The 20,345-nt window shown below is 40.7% G+C and overlaps 1 protein-coding gene across 3 annotated transcripts; it reads left to right on the top strand.

Annotated features, from left to right (window-relative positions):
• The first annotated feature begins 626 nt into the window (after positions 1–626).
• On the top strand, positions 627–17,822 carry LOC141512295 (uncharacterized). Of its 3 annotated transcripts, none has more exons than XM_074221112.1 (5): positions 627–714; positions 1,697–1,849; positions 4,832–4,958; positions 6,192–6,260; positions 9,174–17,822. In XM_074221112.1, the coding sequence occupies exons 2-5, from the start codon at positions 1,817–1,819 to the stop codon at positions 10,469–10,471; spliced, it is 1,527 nt and encodes a 508-aa protein (XP_074077213.1). In that variant the 5' UTR covers positions 627–714; positions 1,697–1,816; the 3' UTR covers positions 10,472–17,822. The 3 variants fall into 3 exon arrangements, with proteins under 3 accessions (XP_074077213.1, XP_074077202.1, XP_074077222.1); XM_074221101.1 differs by having other exon boundaries at positions 9,171–17,822; XM_074221121.1 differs by lacking the exon at positions 6,192–6,260.
• The last annotated feature ends 2,523 nt before the right edge of the window (positions 17,823–20,345 follow it).

Genomic DNA, 20,345 nt, shown 5'->3' with positions numbered 1-20,345 from the left:
CCGCGGTGCCCAGGCCGCTGTCCTCGGAGGCCAAGCCGCTGTCCGCGGTGCCCAGGCCGCTCTCCGTGGTGGCCAGGCCGCTGTCCGCGGTGCCCAGGCCGCTGTCCGATGTGGCCAGGCCGCTGTCCGCGGTGCCCAGTCTCAGACAGGCCGCCCCGCCCCCGGAGGCGGAGCTGAGGCGGCGGCGCCTGCGCAGTCGGAGGCTCGGGGGGCGGGCCCGCCCGGGGGCCTGGGCTCCGCGCCCCTCCCCCTCCCCTCCTCCCTCGGGGGCGGGGGGTCCCAGGCCTGGAGCAGACCCGGAGCCGAGAGGAAAGCTCCCAGAGGAGGGCCCCGCCGGTGGGGGGACGGGCCCTGCCTCGGGGTGCTGCCCGGGGGCTCCGAGCGGGGCGCGGCTGCGCCCCGACTTCCCCAGGAGCCCGGGACAGCGCCCCGGGGCCTGTGGGGGAGGAGGGGAGCGCGCGGGGGAGGGCTTGTCACGTGCCGGAAGGCAGGTCAAGGAAGGGAGAATTAAGAAGGACCGGAAGCAGCCGTCCTAGGCCTGCCATTGGTGCACCGCTCCCAGCCCCGCCCCCTGGGTCGCCTATCGGAGCGCAAGAAGAAAGGGAAGCCCCTCCCCCTCCTGCTCTGGCTGCTTCCGGTCTCGCACCCGGAAGCGCGGGGCTTCCCCCACTCTGCTCATCCACGTGGAGCGCCGGGGCCTCCGAGGGGAGCCAGGTAGGAGCCCCCCACCGCCCCGGCCAGGCCTTGGGCCCCCGAAGCGTCCCAGAGGGGGCGCAGAGCCCCGGCTTTCCGATCCGAGCTTTACGGAAAAGGCGCCGTCCTGCTGCTCGTGTTCCTTTCTCCGCCGCTGACTTCCGCGGGGCCGCGGCGCCCCCCACCCTCGTCTCCGGGGGTCGCGGCCGCGGGGCGCTCTGGGCGCCGGGGGTTCCCCCTGGGGAAGAGCCTTCCCGGGCCCAGGCCCCCCGCGTGCACGTCCCTGGGAGGCGGAGCCGGGCGGCCCCGGGGGGAGGGGAGGGGAGGCTCCCGCCGAGAACTCGGGGTCCCCGGCTGCTGGGGGGCTGCTTGAGTGTTTGCGGGCGCGCGTGTGCGTGGCTGCCCCGGTGCGGACAGACCCCGGCCAGCTCCACCCGCGACCCCCGGCGGCCCCAGCACGGACCGGCCCGTCTGACTTGTCCTGCCGTGTGCACGCTGCGGCGAGTCTCTGGCACTGGGCCTTTGCCGGACTGGCCTGCGAGCCCTTGTGTGCCCATCGCGTTCCCTGCCCAGCGGCCTCCTGCCTCCTCCCTCCTCAGGGTGGTCTTCGTCTCCTTGTGGATTGCCCTGGGGGAGTCACACCCGCAGGTGCCCCTCGAGGGGCTCAGGCTCATGTAAGGGCCAAGTCGGGCTTCAGACTCGCGGATGAGACACGGACCTACTTCCCAGTCTTAATTTCCCTTTTGCAGAGGGTCAGTGAAAAGGAGAGTTCTGATCAGGAGCCGCAGAGGCTCTGATCTGATCCCATCTGGGGGCCACTACCTTTAATCGTTCCCTCCTGGATCTTGGTGAAGGGGACGGGGATGGAAGGAGAGACTTAGCAGGGTGGGACCAGCTGCTTTCCAAACCGCACTCTACCTTTTGTCTTTCTCCTTTCCTTAGAGTCTCTCCCCCGAGGAGCGAGCCAGTGTCTGTGGGCCCTAATCTCTGTATATCTCCATAGGTCAACCTCTTGCCCAGGAACTAAAAGAGAGACCTCATCCCTTCTGGGATCCTTCTCCCTCCTCAGGCCAGTCTGCAGGGACCCAGGCCTGGCCCCAGCAGAGAGACCGGAGCAGAGGGAATGGCCCCTGGGAGACATAGCCCTCCACCACAAGTAAGTGCAGTGTGTCCGCAGATCTGCATCAGGGCGAGGGGGAGGGTCTGATTAGCGAGAACCAAGCCCCAGATGCATTTTTATACCTATTATACCTATTGGCTATCAAAATGTAGCAGCTGCTTGAGTTCAATTATTGCCTGTGAAGAATCGGGTGTAAAAGAAAATAGAGATTTATTAAAGAAGTTACAATAATTAAGAAGAGTTTTAGAAAAGCCTGGTAGATTGTTCATTTATCTTGGCAGGTCAGCTGGCAGGCTCAGCTGAATTCTGGAAAGAGGGAGAGAGCGAGATAAAGGGCACCAGGAATAAGGGGAAGCCCATGAAGCTCCCCATGGTTTAAGGAAGAGCCAGAGGAAGCCCCATCCTTCTGCATGGGAGCCCAGAAGGAGCCAGAAAAATAGAAGGGTCACTGTTTCCTGTTAAATAATCCTCCATTGTAGGCTGGACATAGGGTGGTGCTTGGGAGGGCTCTTTTACACTTTGGAGCAGGTAACTTCCAATGGCAACTTTGATGTTGGTCCTTCCTGTCTCAAGGTACTTGGTGTCCAATTGTAACACATCATTTCCTGCCTACCAGGGTCCAGGCCAAGGTTAGGTCAGTGAGGAAATGGGAGACAATATACAAGCTACAGGGTCAAGAAAAGACAGATACAATCAATAGTATCCAAGAGAGGCAAAATCTCAAGAAGGAGAACCTCCACCCATTTAACAGATTTTGTTTCTGTGAATTCACAATTGTCTCCATCTTTTCTTTGTGTCAAGAAAACAGGATCTAATTAGTCACCTTTAACTTGTCCAATAAGAGAAGGGAGAGGCCCCCACTTCAGGATAGGGCCAGGAGCTAAAAGGAGGTCCCTGTAGCTTATGCCAGGACCTCCACAAAGCTGAAGCTCCCTGTCTGGATTTTGGCACATCCTGTGATCTTTGTGGTAATGGGCTGAGTTATTAAAGATCAACATTCTATCCAGTATGGAGGGTTAGGGTTAGGCTTAGAATCTCTCAGAGGGAAGACTCTTAAAGTTCAAGGGAACTGAGAAATCTTTTGCTTAAGAAAGATTTTTGGTAATGCTTTGAAGGAAGCCTAGGGAGGAGAACGTTCCCACGTGGAGAAGCAGCCATTGGAAAGTCACTGAGTCTGGCAAGTCTACATGAAATATAGTCAAATGGCCAGGGTCCCTGGTTCAGAGAGGAAGAGAAGATGGAAGGAGACTAGAAAGATGGTCTGGTCTTTTTACATGGTGTTCACTATCTGCCAGAGACCTTCCAAAGAACAGATGACTTGGTCATATCTTGCCAAAATTATCAGGATCCACTAGGTAGATCTCAAACCGTATTCCAAAGTAGCAATCATCAAAGCTAGCTGCTAAGCAATAGAGTGATGGATCAGTGGACCAGACCAGATATTCATCTCATACTGGTTAATGACCAAAGTTATCTTTTGTTGGATAAACCCCCAAATCTACCTTTTTATTTGTCTCAAACTGCTGGGAAACTTGCCGCAACAGAGTATGGCAGAAACTAGCCGTAGATCTACATCTTCTATTGTAGATGAAGAGAAGGGCAAAATGAGCGAAGGCTTTCAACATAGAGCATGATCCCATAAACAAATTAACACAGAAGTTATAGTATACCTCTCAGATTTCCAATTAGGGAAAAATTCACAATCAATAAAGGAATAGGAAATGTTCTAAAATATGAAATAACTTAATTTGATTATCTTAAATGGTTGTTGGACACTTAAAAACCAATATAACCAGTATTAGAAGGAAAAGTGAATTCTGGGGAAAATATTCTTTACAGGTATCTATGATAAAGATATCATTTCTCTAATATCTTATGAATAGTTTTTCATTTATTTTTTATATGTGAAATAAAACAACTGTTTCCATGACATAAAAAAAAAACTTTACATAAAATATCAAAAAATGATGTAAAACTTTATCATTTAAATTTCTTTTCCCTTCTCTTTTTTTCTTTAGAGCTTTTTTTCCTTAATGATTTCATCGTAGTCTACCTGTTCATATACTTGGACCATTTTTCAATTGGAGAATGACTTCTATTCTTGTAAATGAGAAGTGTTTTTTAAAATAGTTTAGTTATTATACCTTTCTCTGAGAAAAAGTCTTAAAATATTTACCTTCAAATTTTTGCTTTCCTTTTGATCTTGGTTACATTTTTATACAATTGAAATTATCCCTTTTGTACCTTTATTCTCATTTCCTTTTTATTCATAAATTCATAAATCTCCTGTCCACAGTCAGATAAGTAATGATTCATGTTCTTTAAATATTCTTGTAAACTTTTTCTTAGTATGTTGTTTCTCTATTTTGATCTGATTTCATCAAATGGTATTCTTGACTTTTTTTTTTAAGTTTTTGCAAGGCAGTGAGGTTAAGTGGCTTGCTCAAGGCCACACAGCTAGGTAATTATTAAGTGTCTGACGCCAGATTTGAACTCAGGTACTCCTGACTCCAGGGCCGGTACTCTATTCATTGCACCACCTAGCTGCCCTCACTTTATCTTTTAAATGAATTTTGTTATTATTTTTTCAATTCCCTTTTTTATAGTGACCCTATCTATTCATGTTTCAATTATGTATTTTGCAATTTTGTTTACATAGTTCCTGCATTTTTTTGTAAAGTATAAACTGAAGTCTATTAACTGTCTTGCATTAATTTTCTTTCTCCTCCATATCCTCATATCTCTCTGATATGCACTTTGTGTGATTCAATAGTTAGTAGAAATTCTCATTAAGACATTTCTCAACTTTGTTCCAAAGGAAAATATCAAATGTATTTTTCAGTATTCCATTGAACTTGTCAAGATTACAAGTGTGGGTTCTGATTGTATTAAAGGTTTGACCTTTCTGTAAATCCCTTCTCTGGCCTTTAGTTTTCTCCTTTAAATTGATGAGCATTGGCCTGAAACAATTCTGAAATGTATTTCGTATTGTAAGTTTTCTGAGTTTTGATGTTTTAGGTGGTTATGGCATTCACGGATGTGGCTGTGGACTTCACCCCAGAGGAGTGGAGCCTGTTGGATGATGCTCAGAAGCAGCTGCACAAGGAAGTCATGCTGGAGAATGCTCAGAACTTTCTCTTCCTAGGTAAAGACCACTTTCCCCTGGGAAGTCTGCTATTAGTAGGAGTGTCTTCACTCCCTCCCTAATGTATAGGATTGGTGCCATCTATCATTTCTTTTTTCTTTTTTGAGTTTTTTTCTAAGATAATGGGGTTAAGGTCACACAGCTAGTTAGCTATTAAGTGTCTGAGGCTGGATTTGAACTCAGGTACTCCTGACTCCATGGGTGGTGCTGTATCCACTGCTCTACTCACCTCATGTATCACTTCTTAAAAAGGCCATAGTGGTTACCTCCTTTGTTAAACAGAAAAGAATTCCCTGGTTTTCCTAGAACAAGTATTTTTGTTATGGGCTAGAGAATTGGGAATATGGATTCTGAATCTTAGAATTGGAATGGTCTCAGACAGTGCAAGGTTATCCTTTGTCTGCAAAGTCTCTCAGCATAGAACCTACAGGTTGGGCTGTGCAGGGGACCCCCCCCCCCCCTTTCTTGTGGAAGTCTTTTGCCAGTAGAACATTATTTTTGTTAATGAGTTTAAATTGGTAGCTCACTGCTGCTGGGGATATTCTTAGATTAAAATTTCAGGATGGCTTTAGATATTAATTATTTGGCAACAAAACTATTAAAAATGGAAATGAAGTCTGTCATTGGTCTTCTTTCAAACATCTCCAAAATTTAGATAAGAGATGCAGGGATAGAAAGGTTAGAGAATAAGTATTTCTACACATCTTTTCTGCACATCTACTATTATATTGGGCCAGTGGCTGGCTAATGCTTTTCTTAATGGAGGTCATCTGACATGATCCTCACACCTTTGTGTTTCGGTTGCTACTATTATCTCCATTGGATTGTTTGGGACTTGGAAGGAAACAAAGATGAAATGATATGTCCACAGAATCATAAGTAGTAAATTTCTGAGACAAGATTTGAACTCAGGTCTTCTTGGCTCTAGTTCCAGGACTACCTCCTCTAATTAGCTGCTTCTGATTTGTAGCAAAAGGAAAGAGTGGAAGGTGGCTATTCCTCTATTGGGGGTGGTAAGGCAAAGTTGGAATTTGCTGATTCCAGGTTGATGACACATTTTCTGTTGTCCCTCACCCTTCTCATAACCCTCAAAGCTCCTATCAATAACCCTGGACACTTTCTTTGATCACTTTGGTCACTTTGTGATTCTTGCTTACATTCCACCTTCCCCCAATGAGGAGGAAATAACAAATTTCTCCCCATCCTCATTCCCAATTCATTTTCCATCTCCAGGACTTCCAATTCCCAGAGAAAATTTGTTCATCCACTTAGAGCAAGAAGGTCTGAGGATCTCCTGTCCAGGTGAGTGAGGACACAACTGTGGCTTCTGGATGTGACAGGAAAGAGGTTGTAGACTTGTGGGAGTTTGTAAGACCTAACTTGGTATTCCTTTTCAGATACTTTTTAACAGTGAAAACCTGGGCAAGTCATTGAGTCTATCAGGTCTCAGTTTCATCATTTGTTAAACGACAGACTTGGACTCCATGAACTCTCATTTTGCTTCTAGTGATACTTCAGTGATCCCCTTCAAAGTCTTTATTGGCACTTTTGGAGCATGGAACTCCAGTGCAATTATTTAGAGGGGGCTGAGGTTGTCTCATATGAAGTCTTTCTTAGACCTTTCATAAATCAGCAAGCATTTATTAAGTAGTTATGATATGCCAGAACTTTGTTAAGCACCAGAGATATGAGGAGATTCCCTGCTTTCAAGAAGTTCACAGGATTGTGGGAAAGATAACAGGGACACAATTCTATAAGATCTCTTTTATCAAGAATCAAGTAGAACTAGATAAGTGAAGTAAGATTAAGGGACCTGGAAGAATCTAATGGAAGAAGGTGGGGTTTGAGCTTGTTCTTCAGAGATGCCAGATTGACCATTCTGGGCATAAATTGTCATTAAAATGGGGGAATGGGACCAGTTTCCCAATAGAAAGTAGGAGATACAACATTATAAGGCAGATTCCAGTTACTTGTGTATAGGAAACAGCTTTGGTATAAGGGTTTACATAATATTGAAAGGGAAGGTCTGTGCCTTGTTCTGTAATACATGTCTCAATTATGCCTCCAAGTCATTCCTATGTCCTTGATTCAGTGATAATTGCAAGGAGACCTCTAAACTAAAGAGATCAAAGGTAGAGTGAAAAATCCACACTGCACAAAAAATGGTTATGAGTGCTGTTTATTGTTGTTATAATAAGGAAACTGGAAACCAAGGTGTTGCCCATGTATATTCAGAAATGATTGTGGAAGTGATGACCCAATAAGATAATAGGACCTTGTAGTCTGAGCTAATATAACGAAAGGCTTAATTTCAAAGAATCTGATCCATGCAGGGGACAACTACAACCTCAGGGTAGAGCAGGATCATCCAACATCACTTGCTTTTGGAATCCCATTTCTTAAACACCTCAAAAATGTATTGGGATTCTCCCTGTTGATGTAACTCCATGACAGAATGCCATTCATGTAAATCTGAGCTGTACATCTGTTGTATCTCCAGCTATATTGGGGCTTTTAAAAAATAAAATCACATGATCCTTTACCTAAGTTTGAAGGGTAAAAGGAATGGGAATTTTACAAGCCTTCTCAAAGAGGGATGGAAATCCATTTTACCTCAATAATTCACTTAACTATCCATAAAAAGAATCACAAAGTAGAATGATAACACATTTGTAGTGGCTTAATATATTTTTGGTATTGACTAATTAGCTTATTCAGTTGGCTAAGTAGTTTAGTAATTGTTAAATGAACTTTCGTATCAATTGTATATATTACTTTGAGTTTTTTCATAAAAGTAGGTTGATAGAGAAAATAACCTTTTCAAAGGCAAACCTCTTCAATCAATTTATTTATTGGCTTCTTTTACTCTAGAACATAGACTACTTTCTGCCAGGAACTAGTGAAGGACTGACTTAGGTAGCCAACCAGTTCTTCCAAAAATCATCCTGCTGGTAGTATAGGTATATAAGTAGAAGATAAGTAATGAGTGATAAAAAAGAAAAATGTCATTTTTATTGTTTATATTCACATGTCATAAATTCATGCTTTGTTCAGATGCTGGCTAGTGATCATGGTCAGGGAACCTGTCAACTGTCCTTCAGGAAAAAAAATCTATTTGTACCATTTTTATCTGGTGATAATATTGCTGATAAGATTTGATTACAATGTTATTGGTGAAGGAGGAAGTTCTCTCCTGTAGTGAGAGAAATCAAATAAAGTTCAATGTATTTCTGATAACTTGAACTTGAGATGGGCTTGGAAAGAATCTAACTTGACCTCCGATGAAGAAAAAAGAAATGTAGCATTGGCATTCATGATGAGGTCTTCTTGGGTGGCTAGGTGTCGCAGTGGATAAAGCACCGGCCCTGGAGTCAGGAGTACTTGGGTTCAAATCTGGTCTCAGACACTTAATAATTACCTAGCTGTGTGGCCTTGGGCAAGCCACTTAATCCCATATGCCTTGCAAAAACATAAAAAAAAAAATGATGAGGTCTTCTCTTCAGCAACCAAATTATCATGGTGAATGAGCTCAGCAGTGAAATTACATTGTGCTTTTAAATATGATAGATAAAACATTACTGCAGATAGTGGAATTGGGACAAATAGTACGTATATCTACTATAACTGACACAATACCATCTGAATAAATTTTCTGATAGATAATATTGTTAATTATTACAAGACAGTGGAGAATAATAATCTTTGTCTCTGGCTGAAATACTGAATGACTACACAATAGGGCATCAAAATTAGTCTATAATGAATAGGATAATCCCCTATTAAGAAAATAACAAAATTAGCATGATGCAAATTCATTTGTTGAAATGATTTAAAGTTCAAAGGAGAACATCTGTTTAGTGCAGTGGATGTCACCAGGTTTTAGTTCTATTCTTTGGTATTAGGATTGGAATCAGTTCACTTGGCCATTCAGACCTCATGACACAAATTGTAAAATATAATGATAAGGCTATCTCTGCAGTCGTCTCTAATTATTTCTTAGGATCCAAAGCAATTGGCTGTGGAATTCCTTGTCACTTCAGCTATTATTGTTTTAAGATAATAACTTTTTTAAATGATTAATTCTGACAATTTAAGTTTCATGTCCTTTTTTTTTTGACTGGGATATTTAAATGTCAGTTACTTTACTTTCTGCCAATAGAAATAAGAGGATGTACTTATATTTATGTGTGTGTGTCTTTGTATTGTTTCCAGTAGATGGAACCAGGTTTGATGAGGAGATGGGTACAAATATGAAAATGACATCTTGGAATGGCAATACTTGTTACAGTGAAGAGAGGGCTCATCTAGGTAAACATCAGAGAAACCACAATGATGAGAAAGAATATAAATACACTCAGCATCAAAAAACTCTCAGAAAGTCTTCTAATAATACTAGAATTAATAGAATCATCACCGAGGAGAAATCTTATGAACGAGGAAAGACTTTCATGTTCAACTCCAGTCTTGATCAGCATCAGAAAATCCACCATAGGAAAACACCTTATTTCTGGAATCAGTGTGGAAATGGTTTCAGAAGGTGCAGCTATCTTGCTGTATATCAGAGAATCCACACTGGAGAGAAACCTTATGAAGGTAAACAATGTGGAAAGACTTTCACACACAGAGAGAGTCTATCTAGACATCAGGGAATCCACACTGGAGAAAAACCATATGAATGTAATTATTGTGAGAAGACTTTCACTCGTAACTACAATCTTGCTGTACATCAGAGAATTCACACTGGAGACAAACCTTATGAATGTACTCAATGTGGAAAGACTTTCAGGCACGGCTCCAGTCTTATTAACCATCAGAGAATCCACAGTGGACAGAAAGAATATGAATGTAATCAGTGTGGAAAGGCTTTCACACGGAGTACCCATCTTGCTGTACATCTGAGAATCCACACTGGAGAGAAACCTTATGAATGTAATCAATGTGGAAAGGCTTTCAGAGAGAGCTCCAGGCTTACTAAACATCAGAGGACCCATACTGGAGAGAAACCTTATGAGTGTAATCAATGTGGAAAGACTTTCAATCGTAGCTCCAGTTTTGCTAGACATCAGAGAATCCACACTGGAGAGAAACCTTATGCATGTAGTTATTGTGGAAAGACTTTTGCTTGTAACTCCAATCTTGCCAAACATCAGAGAATCCACACTGGAGAGAAGCTTTATGAATGTAATCAATGTGGAAAGACTTTCACACATAGAAATTGTCTAGCTCGACATCAAAGAATCCACACTGGAGAAAAGCCTTATGAATGTAATTGTTGTGGAAAGACTTTCACTTGTAAGTCCAGTCTTGCCGTACATCAGAGAATACACACTGGAGAGAAACCTTATGAATGTGTTCTATGTGGAAAGACTTTCAGGCAAGGCTCCACTCTTATTAACCATCAGAGAATACACACTGGAGAGAAACCTTATGAATGTAGTCAATGTAGAAAGACTTTCAGGCAGGGCTCCAGTCTTGCTATACATCAGAGAATTCACATGGGCAGAAACCTATGAATGTAATCAATGTGGAAAGGCTTTCACACACAGAGTCTAGGTATACATCAGAAAATCCACACTGAAGAAAAATTTCATGAATGTAATTATTGTGGAAAGGCTTTCTCTTGTAACTCCAATCTTGCCATACATCAAAGAATTCATAATGAGGAGAAATCTTATGAATGTAATCAGTGTGGTAAGCCTTTCACATGGAGCACCCATCTTGCTGTACATCAGAGAATCCACACTGGAGAGAACCCTTATGGGTGTAATCAGTGTTGAGAGGCTTTTTCATTCCACTCCAGTCTTGCTCACCATCAGAAAAATGCATTGTGGAGAGAAAACCTATGTGTGTGATCAATGAGACTTTCACAGAAAGCTCTATTGTTGATAAACTTCAGAGAAGCCACAATAGAGACAAACTGTATGAATGTCATCAATGTTGGAGGGCTTTTAGGGCTAACTCTTCTCTCATTAATCATCAGAAAATTGACAGTGGAAAGAAAAGTTATGAATGTGATCCCCTGTGGAAAATCTCACACATACAAAGCAAGTCTGGCTCAACATCAGAGTATCCACAATTGATTAAAAAAAAACTTTAGTATCATGAGTTTGTTAAAACTTTTAGTGTCCATTCTTCCCTCACTAAACATCAGAAAATCCATAGTAGTGAAGATAGCTCCTTAATATCCTCAGTGTGGAAACTCATTCACATATAAAACATCACTTGTTGTCCATTGGAGATTTCAAATGAAATAGAAATCACATTTCAGTAATGAATGTGCACAGTCTTTCCAATGGAAACTTGTCAAGCAGGAGAATATTTATCTTGGAAAGAAAATCTCTGGACTCAATGTGGGAAGTTCTTCACCCAAAATCAGTCTTCCCTTACATGCGAGATTTGTGAATGTCCACGAGGAGCCTGTCTTTACCTGGGAGATGCTGGTCCCTGAACCAAAGCACATTCACATTAGGAAGAAGTTTTACAAAAGCAGTAATTATGAGAAGGGCTTTATCTGCATCTTGCTGTAGATGAACCTTGTGGATCTAGTTATTGCTAAGAGACCTGTCCCTGCAGCCTGATTTCTATGCACATTGCAAATTTCATCCTCTGCCTATAGTCCTGAAACTGGACAGGATTTTTCTCCAAATCCTAAGGGTAGGGTTCACGTGACTCCCCTAAAATATTTCATGACATTCTTAGGACAAAATTTCTTCAGTCATTCCCCAGTGGTTGTGTACTCTTTTTTTTCTCATCATGTTAGCTCCAAATAATGTCATGGTGAAAATATTTTTTTCTTAGTTTTTGCAAGGCAATGGGGTTAAGTGGCTAACCCAAGGCCACACAGCTAGCTAATTATTAAGTGTCTGAGGTCAGATTTGAACTCAGGTACTCCTGACTCCAGGACCGGTGCTCTGTCCACTGTGCCACCTAGCCGCCCCCATGGTGAAAATGTTTGTTATGTTTTGGACATTTCTTTTGCTAACAATATATTTAGGGCTGCCTGGTGACCCAGTGAATAGAAGACTGTCCCTGAATCGACAAAAACTAAGTTCACATTTACTCTCTGGTACTATACAGTTGGCATGACCTTGAGAAAATCACTTGACCTATTTCTTCCTCCGTTTCCTGATCTGTAGGATGCAGTTAGTAATAGCATCTACCTCTTAGGGTCCATGTGAGGTTCAAATGAGATGGTATTTGTCAAATGTTTTGCAAACCTTAAAACACTATGTCAATGTTACTTGTTTTCATTTTTCCTACAATCATAACTCTCATGGCAAGTTGACTGACTTTAATCTTTTTATGACATTAACATGTATGGATAGTGTGATCATTTTCCTTGTATTGAAATTTATATTAGGGGTGGCTAGGTGGCATAGTGGACAAAGCACCGGCCCTGGAGTCAGGAGTACCTGGGTTCAAATCCTGTCTGCAGACACTTACTAATTACCTGTGTGGCCTTGGGCAAGCCACTTAACCCCATTTGCCTTGCAAAAACCTAAAAAAAAAATTGATATCCTGAAAATGTTAGATAAAAGCATTATGTTGTAATAGATTGGCAAAAAAGATTTATCATTGTAAAACTGGCTTCCAATCCATCTTCAGATGCTCTTTTGCTGTATAAGTCTAGGTGGCTCTCTGTCTCCATTTACTCATCCCTAAATAAGGGGGTTGGACCCAGTCTCCTCTATGGTTCCTTCCCATCCTATGTCAGTTATTCATCAAAAATCTGCTCATATTTTTATACATGTTGATCTTATCAGTATATATTTACAAAAATGGATTTCTACCAGAGAAACCTTTTATAATAATTTTCCCCCCACTTTCCTGATTTTGCTCTAATTGGGGCTGCATCAGTTTTGTTTGTGCAGGAACTTAAATGTCATGTTCTTCTGGGCTAAGTCAACATCGAACAGATGCTCTGAGATGACTTTAATTTAGGTGCTGTCTCAATCAGTTTTCTCCAGAGATACCAATGATCCAGATGTTTGGGGGATTTTTCTGCTATGAGAAAAGTTTAAATCTTTTACCTTTTGATCGAAGTGCCATATTGAGATCAAAATGAAACACCAACTGAATTGTCTTAATCCAAATTTTGCAGAACATATTCTTCAGCTTTTTGATCATCATTGGATCATTGATAAGCTCTCCCTTATCCCAGACATAAAAGAGTTTCCCCAAGGGTGTCTGCTTTGGCATCCTATTCTTGCTTGCTTTGGGTCCTGTGATAAAAAAAGAAAATGAGGTTCTTAGGGTCCCCAAAGGATAAAACCTACCGCGTTAATTCTGTACCTGGCTGTGACATCCTTGTAGACAATTGGCTGCTTAGGATTTGTACCTGAAGTCCAACTATACTAAAGGTGCAATGTTCCTGTCTTTCTTCTTACAGAACAAATTCCAATAATAAGGTTAAGTGTAAAAGATGATGAATCTTATTGGTGATCTTTGATTAAATATAGTGAGGGAATTGTCATAAAAATAAAGTGGCCTTGCCCTACCAAATTTTAAATGTTATTCCAAAGCCGCAATTATCCAAACTCATACTGGTTGAGAAATAGAATAATGGATTAGTAGATTCAGATAGATCCAAAGAATTGGTAGGAAATGACCTCAATAATATTCTTTTTGATAAATCCAGTGATATCTGTTTCTAGGATAAGCACTCACTATTTGACAAAAATTGTTTGGCAAACTGGCAACTTGTAATAAAAGGGAATGAATAGATCAAGAAATACTCTGTATGGTCTGTGGAGAGGGGAGAAATTTATGACCAAACAAGAAATAGAGTACATTATAAATTGCAAAAGGAATGATTTTGACTATATTAAGTTTAAAGAATTTTCCACTAATGAAACCAATGCTGCTAAGATTAGAAGGAAAACAGAAAGCTGGGAAACAATTTTCAGTTAGGGGCTCTGATCAAGGTCTCATTTCTAAGATATATTGAGAATTTAATCCTATTTATAAGGTTGCGAGTCATCCCCAATGATAGTCAAAGGCTGTGAACAGGCAGTTTTCAAATGAAGAAATTAAAGTTGACTATTATGTGGAAAAAATGTTCCAAATCATTACTGATTAGTGGAACATAAATTAACTATGAGGTTCTACCTCGCCTATCAGATTGACTAAGATGACAAAAAGGGAAAAGGTTCAATGTTGTAGATAGTGTGTGAGGATTGTGACATCAGTGAGTGGTTATTGGAGTTGTGAACTGATCCAACCATTCTGGAGAGTAATATGGAACTAAAGATCAATAAAACTGATCATACCATTGATCCATCAATATCAGTCTAGAAGAAATCATAAAAAATGGGGAAAATTCCACATGTTCCTAAATAGTCATACTATTTTTTTGAAGTGACAATAAATTGGAAATTGAGGTATATCCATCCATTAGTTAATGACTGTTATCAAGTAGTCTTATTCTATAAGACTCTAGAGAAGCATGGAATGAATTGCAAGAATTGATACTGAGTGAAAGGGGTAGAGCCAAGAAAACACTACACATTAACTACATGGTGAGTCGATCACCCTCAATGTGTGCAGCTAAATCTCAACATTCAAAGAACTAGTACAACCGTGGGAGATCTTTTATGGACCATTTGAGGAAGAGAATGTCCAAAGGAACTCAACCAGGATGGCAGAGGGTCTTAACTTCATGCCATATCACTTGAAGGATCAGCTGAAGAAACTAAAGGTGTTCAGCTTAGGAAAAAAGGAAAGAGTAGGGAGTGAACACAGGAAAGCTGACTTGGTGGCTATCTACAAGTATCTGGTAAGCTATCAAGTTTCATGGATTAAACTTCAGTTCCATGGGGGAGAACTAAGTGCCATGGTCAGGAATTTCAAAGGATATATTCTAATCTGAGGTGTCAAGCTGTAGGAGGTCACCATGAAAGGCAGAGGCAAGGTGAGAGATAAGGAGGATGCCCAGGCTGGGAAGTGGAAGATGGGCATCCCAGTCCTGCCCAAACAGCATGCCTAGAAAGAAGCCCTCTTTGGTGCAAGACCCTACCAGGCTTCCAAACTACATCCCAAAGCTAACACCTGCCAAATTGGCATCTTTGAGAGCCCCTGATCATCCATGGCTTCACCCTTCCTATTCCTAATGAGAAAGACAGGATAAAACTTGGGCAGCACCCCAAAACAAAGAAGGGGGTCCTTCAAGGGGCATTCAGTCAAAGGTCTTTGGGAAAATTGGAATTCTCTACACCATCTGCAACTATAAAACTGATGTCAGGGAAGCACCAGGTTGAGAAGAAAGATAAATTTTGTGCCTTTCTATGCTGAATTTGTATAACCTCAGGAATCCAATTATAGTAAAAAGAGTCTCTTTAAATTCCTGTGAAAACCACCTAACCCTCTCTGTCTTGGGTACTGCTGGGTGGATCCTACAAGGACAGGAGGGAAAAGCTGGACCCTAATGAGATAATAAACTGTTTCAAAAATGATGTCATTTTTCTGTATTCTCTTTTGTCAGCTTGCAAAAACCTCCAACTTTGTTCTTATTGATGCAGAGAATTGTCAAGGTAGCAGAACCAAAATCTGTTAAATGGGACTAGGTTCCCATTCTTGAGTTTCTGTACATTGTCGCTTGTATCTTGTCCCTATTTTCCCTTTCACTTAACTTTGGCCTGGATGCTGGCAGTTTGGAAGTGACTTGGGGACAGAACAGGAACGACTATTCCATGGTCTGCCGAAAGGTGGGGGAGCACTTCCAAGCACCACCCTCTGTCCTGTCTGCCATAGAGGGGGACAAAACTGGAAGTGCTGCTGCTTCCAGCTCTTGCTTCTTCTGGTCCCTGCTGTTTCCAGAAGCACAGGGCTTACTCTGGCTTTTCCTCAATCCACATAGAGCTCTGTGGTGGGCATTCCCGTGTGGTCTGGGTAAGCCAAGCCCTCCCCCCACCTTCCCTTTCTAGACTTCTCCTGAGCCTTGCAGCTGACCAGCCAAGATCAGTTAGAAGCCACTTGGCTTTTCCTTCATCTCTTCTTTATTTTCTGTTGTTACTTCTTTTAATAAGTCTTAATTTGTTTTACACCTGTACTCCCAGAGCAAAGGAATGATTCTTCCTAGGTAGATAATCAAACAATCAACAACAATATAACTTTAGATAGCTTTGATTTCTTCATCCAAAAACCAACCTGTTTCTATCCTTCGACCATTTATCAGTTGGAGAGTGACCTGTAATCTTATAAATTTGATTCAGAAATGAGGTCTTTGACAAAATTGCTAGCTGGGGACAGCTAGGTGGCACAGTAGATAGAGCACTGGCCTTGGAGTCAGGAATACCTGACTTCAAATCTGGCCTCAGACACTTAATAATAATTATCTGTGTGGCCTTAGGCAAGCCACTTAACCCCATTGCCTTGCAAAAAAAAAAACCCAAACTACTAGCTGTAGGAGTGGCTAGGTGGCACAGTGTATAGAGTTCCAGCCCTGGGATTAGAAGTGCCTGAGTTCAAATCCAACCTTAGACAATAATTACCTAACTTTGTGTCATTGGGCAAGCTACTTAGCCCCATTGACTTGCAAAAAAAATGCTAGCTGTGAAAATTGTTTTCCAGCTTTCTTCTAATTTTTGCTGCATTGGTTTTATTTATGCAAAAACTTTAATTTCATATCGTCGAAATCATCTTTTTTGCAATTCATAATTTTTTCTCTTCTTCGGTCATAAAGGTCTCCCCCTTGCATAGTAATGTTAGGTAGAGTATTTCTTTTTCTACCTGGCTTATCTAAATCCTTTATGTCTAAATCCTGTATTCATTTCAACCTTATTTTGCTTGTAATTGGATAACAGACATCCTTATGGGAATGCTGTTAGTTTATTCCCATTCTATATAGTGCTTCCTGGTGGTTTCAGAGAGATACTTCTTATCAATTTAAAGAAAACTCTTGCTATGTTCTCTGTGTGAGATATTAGTCTATACAGAGTTTCTGCCATGCTGAAGTTGGAGTCTTTGGGTTTATCAAATAATTGAATACTATAGTCACCTTTTTTTATTTCTACTCTTATCACACTGATCCACCACTGTATTTTGTAACCAGTCTTGATGATGCTGCTTAAAAAGAGAGTTTTAGATCTGCTACATGTAGACCCTCTTTGTATTTTGTTTTCAATAATTTGCTTGAGTTTCTTGACCTTTTGGTGCTCCTCATGTATTTTGGTACTCATTTTTTTACCTGTGTAAAATAATTTTTTCGTAGTTTGATTGGTATGGCACTGAACAAGTGATTTAATTTGGGGAGAATTGTCATTTTTATTGTACAAGCTTGGCCTAATCATGAACAATTTTTCCATTTCTTTTGTTCTGACTTTATTTGCATGAAATTATGTTCATATAGTTTCTGGGTTTGTCTTGAGAGGTAGATTCCCAAGTATTTTCTGTTGCCTACATTTACGTTAAATAAATGCCAAGTGCCAGAACCATGTTGAGGGCCTGGGCTTTGCACTCTCTGTGGCACAGGTCTCCCTGCTGATCTGTTGTGCTTGGTGCTCCCTGGGGTGCAAGCCAGGAACCTTATGCCATGGGGCTGTTTCTGGGAGGTTGAAGTTTCTTCACTCTGGCAGGGCTGCCCTTCTAATATTGTGGAACAGAGTTTTTCCTCTTTTTTATTAGTCACCTTGGGCTGGAGAATTGCCTCACTGGGTCTTTCTGTGGGTTCTTCGTCTCAAAAATTTAGTCATAATTTTAAGATTTTTGAAGTATTGTGGAGAGAGCACCTAGCAGCCATCTTGGCTCTGCCCCCCTCATTCCCCTTTTCATAAAAATAGTTTAAGCAATTTATTTTTAAATTTTTTTCTTTTTTTCCCCTTTTATTAAAGATTTTATTTAAGTTTTACAATTTTCCCCCCAATCTTACTTCCCTCCCCCCCACCCCATGGAAAACAATGTGTCAGTCTTTAATTTGTTTCCATGTTGTACGTTGATCCCAATTGAGTGTGAAGAGAGAGAAATCACATCCTTAAGGAAGAAACAAAAAGTATAAGAGGTAACAAGATCAGAAAATAATATATCTTTTTTTTCTAAATTAAAGGTAATAGGCTTTGGTCTTTGTTCAAACTCCACAGTTGTTTGTCTGGATACAGATGGTATTCTCCATTGCAGACAACCCGAAATTTTCCCTGATTGTTGCAATGATGGAACAAGCAAGTCCATCAAGGTTGATCATTACCCCCATGCTGCTGTTAGGGTGTACAGTGTTTCTCTGTTTCTGCTCATCTCACTCAGCCTCAGTTCATGCAAATCCCTCCAGGCTTCCCTGAAATCCTCTCCCTCCTGATTTCTAATAGAACAATAGTGTTCCATGACATACAGATACCACAATTTGCTAAGGCATTCCCCAATTGAAGGGCATTTACTTGATTTCCAATTCTTTGCCACCAGAAACAGGGCTGTTATGAATATTTTTGTACAAGTGATGTTTTTACCCTTTTTCCTCATCTCTTCAGGGTATAGACCCAGTAGTGGCATTGCTGGATTAAAGGGTATGCTCATTTTTTAAACAGTTTATTTTTTAAAAGCTTTCCTGGCTACTTTCCTTCCATAAATTTCTATCCAATGTGGAATCAATAGCCTGGCCCCATAAATGTGACCCAAGGAACCACAAAGACCCTCTTCTTTCTTAGAAAGTGCCAACCACGAGAGTTTTCAGAAGAGCAGAGCCTAGATGTTTGCTTACTTTAGAGTAAACTTATGTAATAAGTGCTCAATGACCTTGACCCCATATTCTAAGGGATGGGTTATGTTCTTCAGTGTTCTGCTCCAAACCTGTCCAGTTAGGACAAAGGGTTTTCCTTGACCTTAAGTTGCTGCCAGGCAGAGCTTGGCAAGTAGAGGAGATGAAGTTGTATATGTGCTTTTTTGTGGTGGGTGGTTGGGTAGGCTTAAAGAGAGCAATCATGTGGCGTGTACAGAATAGAAATAAAAGTGTATAATGGGATTTTTTTTAATTCTCCTATGATCAGAGATAACTCAGAATTTCAACAAGGGAGGGCAGCAATTGGGATTAGAGTGAAGAGTTAGGCTGGAGATGCCAAAATGCCAGGCAGACGAAGAAGAGAGCAGGGCAGGGTTGTTACTATTTTATTTATTCTTAGGCCTATTTTTATAAAGATTCAATATATAGGTAAGAGATGCTGCCAACTCTGTAGACTACTCTCCATGTATATGGAAATGGCCACACTGGCTGATTTCGTAGAATATTGGGTATGTTTTCTGGTATGACTTTTTAACGTTATTTTGTATTTTATAATACACTTAAAAATACTTTTTAAAATTTATTTATTTTCTTTCTCCATTTATGCAAGAATATCTAAATCTTACCTCTGTATGTTATCTGATACATTTGAAATTCAGAACCTCTATAAAAATATAGGCCGATGGGTTAAGAATGAGGTAAAGATGCTCATTTTATTTTAGAAAGATTTTATTTATTTTGGATTTTACAATTTTTCCCCTAAATGGCAGTCTGTTAGTCTTTACATTGTTTCCACAGTATACATTGATCTAAGTTGAATGTGATGAGAGAAAAATAATGTCCTTAAGAAAAATAAAGTATAAGAGAGAGCTAAATTAAATAATAAGATAATATTTGTTCTTTTTTTAAATTAAAGGTAATAGTCTTTGGTCTTTGTTCAAACTCCACAGTTCTTTTTCTGGATACAGATGACATTAAAATATTGTTTATAAAAGGATTCTGGCAACAATGGTTTATTGCTTCTTTGGATATGGTTAATAAGTGAGCATATTAATAAAGATAATTGCTTTTCTAAAATAGACAGTTTGAGATTACTGTTTTTATACATGTAATATAACTATAGATAACATAAAATGGCTGGAAATTTACCTACTAAATAAACCCCAAAATTTATGAATACAATTACAAAACACAGTTCCCACACATAAAGTCAGCTCTAAACAATTCGATAAAGGTCAGTTGCTCATGGATAGGGCAGGTTAATATATTAACAATGACAATGCTATCCAAATTTATCTTATTCAGTGCCATATCAAATTACCAAACGATTATTTTTTTAGATCAAGAAAAAAAGGGAAAAAATTCATCTGGAGCAACAGAGTCAAGAAATATTAAGGGAATTAATTTTAAAAATTGCAATGTAAGGAGGTCTAGTTGTTCCAGATCTAACCCTCTGTGTTAAAGTGATCAGCATCAGAACTGCTTGGCATGGGCTAAGAAATAGAGAGGAAGATCTCGACCAGATTAGGTATCAAAGAAGCTGTAGTAAATGACAAGCAATAGACTGGTCAATCCAGAGATTCCAGTTTCTGGACTAGTGAAGTGCTGAACTTTGTATAACTCCTGTACAAATGTGGCAGAAGGGAGTCCTTGAAACTGTTAGGTCCAGAGAAACTTCTCAGCTA

Source organism: Macrotis lagotis, chromosome 1 (genome assembly GCF_037893015.1).
Source record: "Macrotis lagotis isolate mMagLag1 chromosome 1, bilby.v1.9.chrom.fasta, whole genome shotgun sequence".
NCBI classification, from domain to species: Eukaryota; Metazoa; Chordata; class Mammalia; order Peramelemorphia; family Peramelidae; genus Macrotis; species Macrotis lagotis.
The sequence above is the reverse complement of the archived record's forward strand: the minus strand, read 5'-3'. Positions and strand labels throughout refer to the sequence as shown.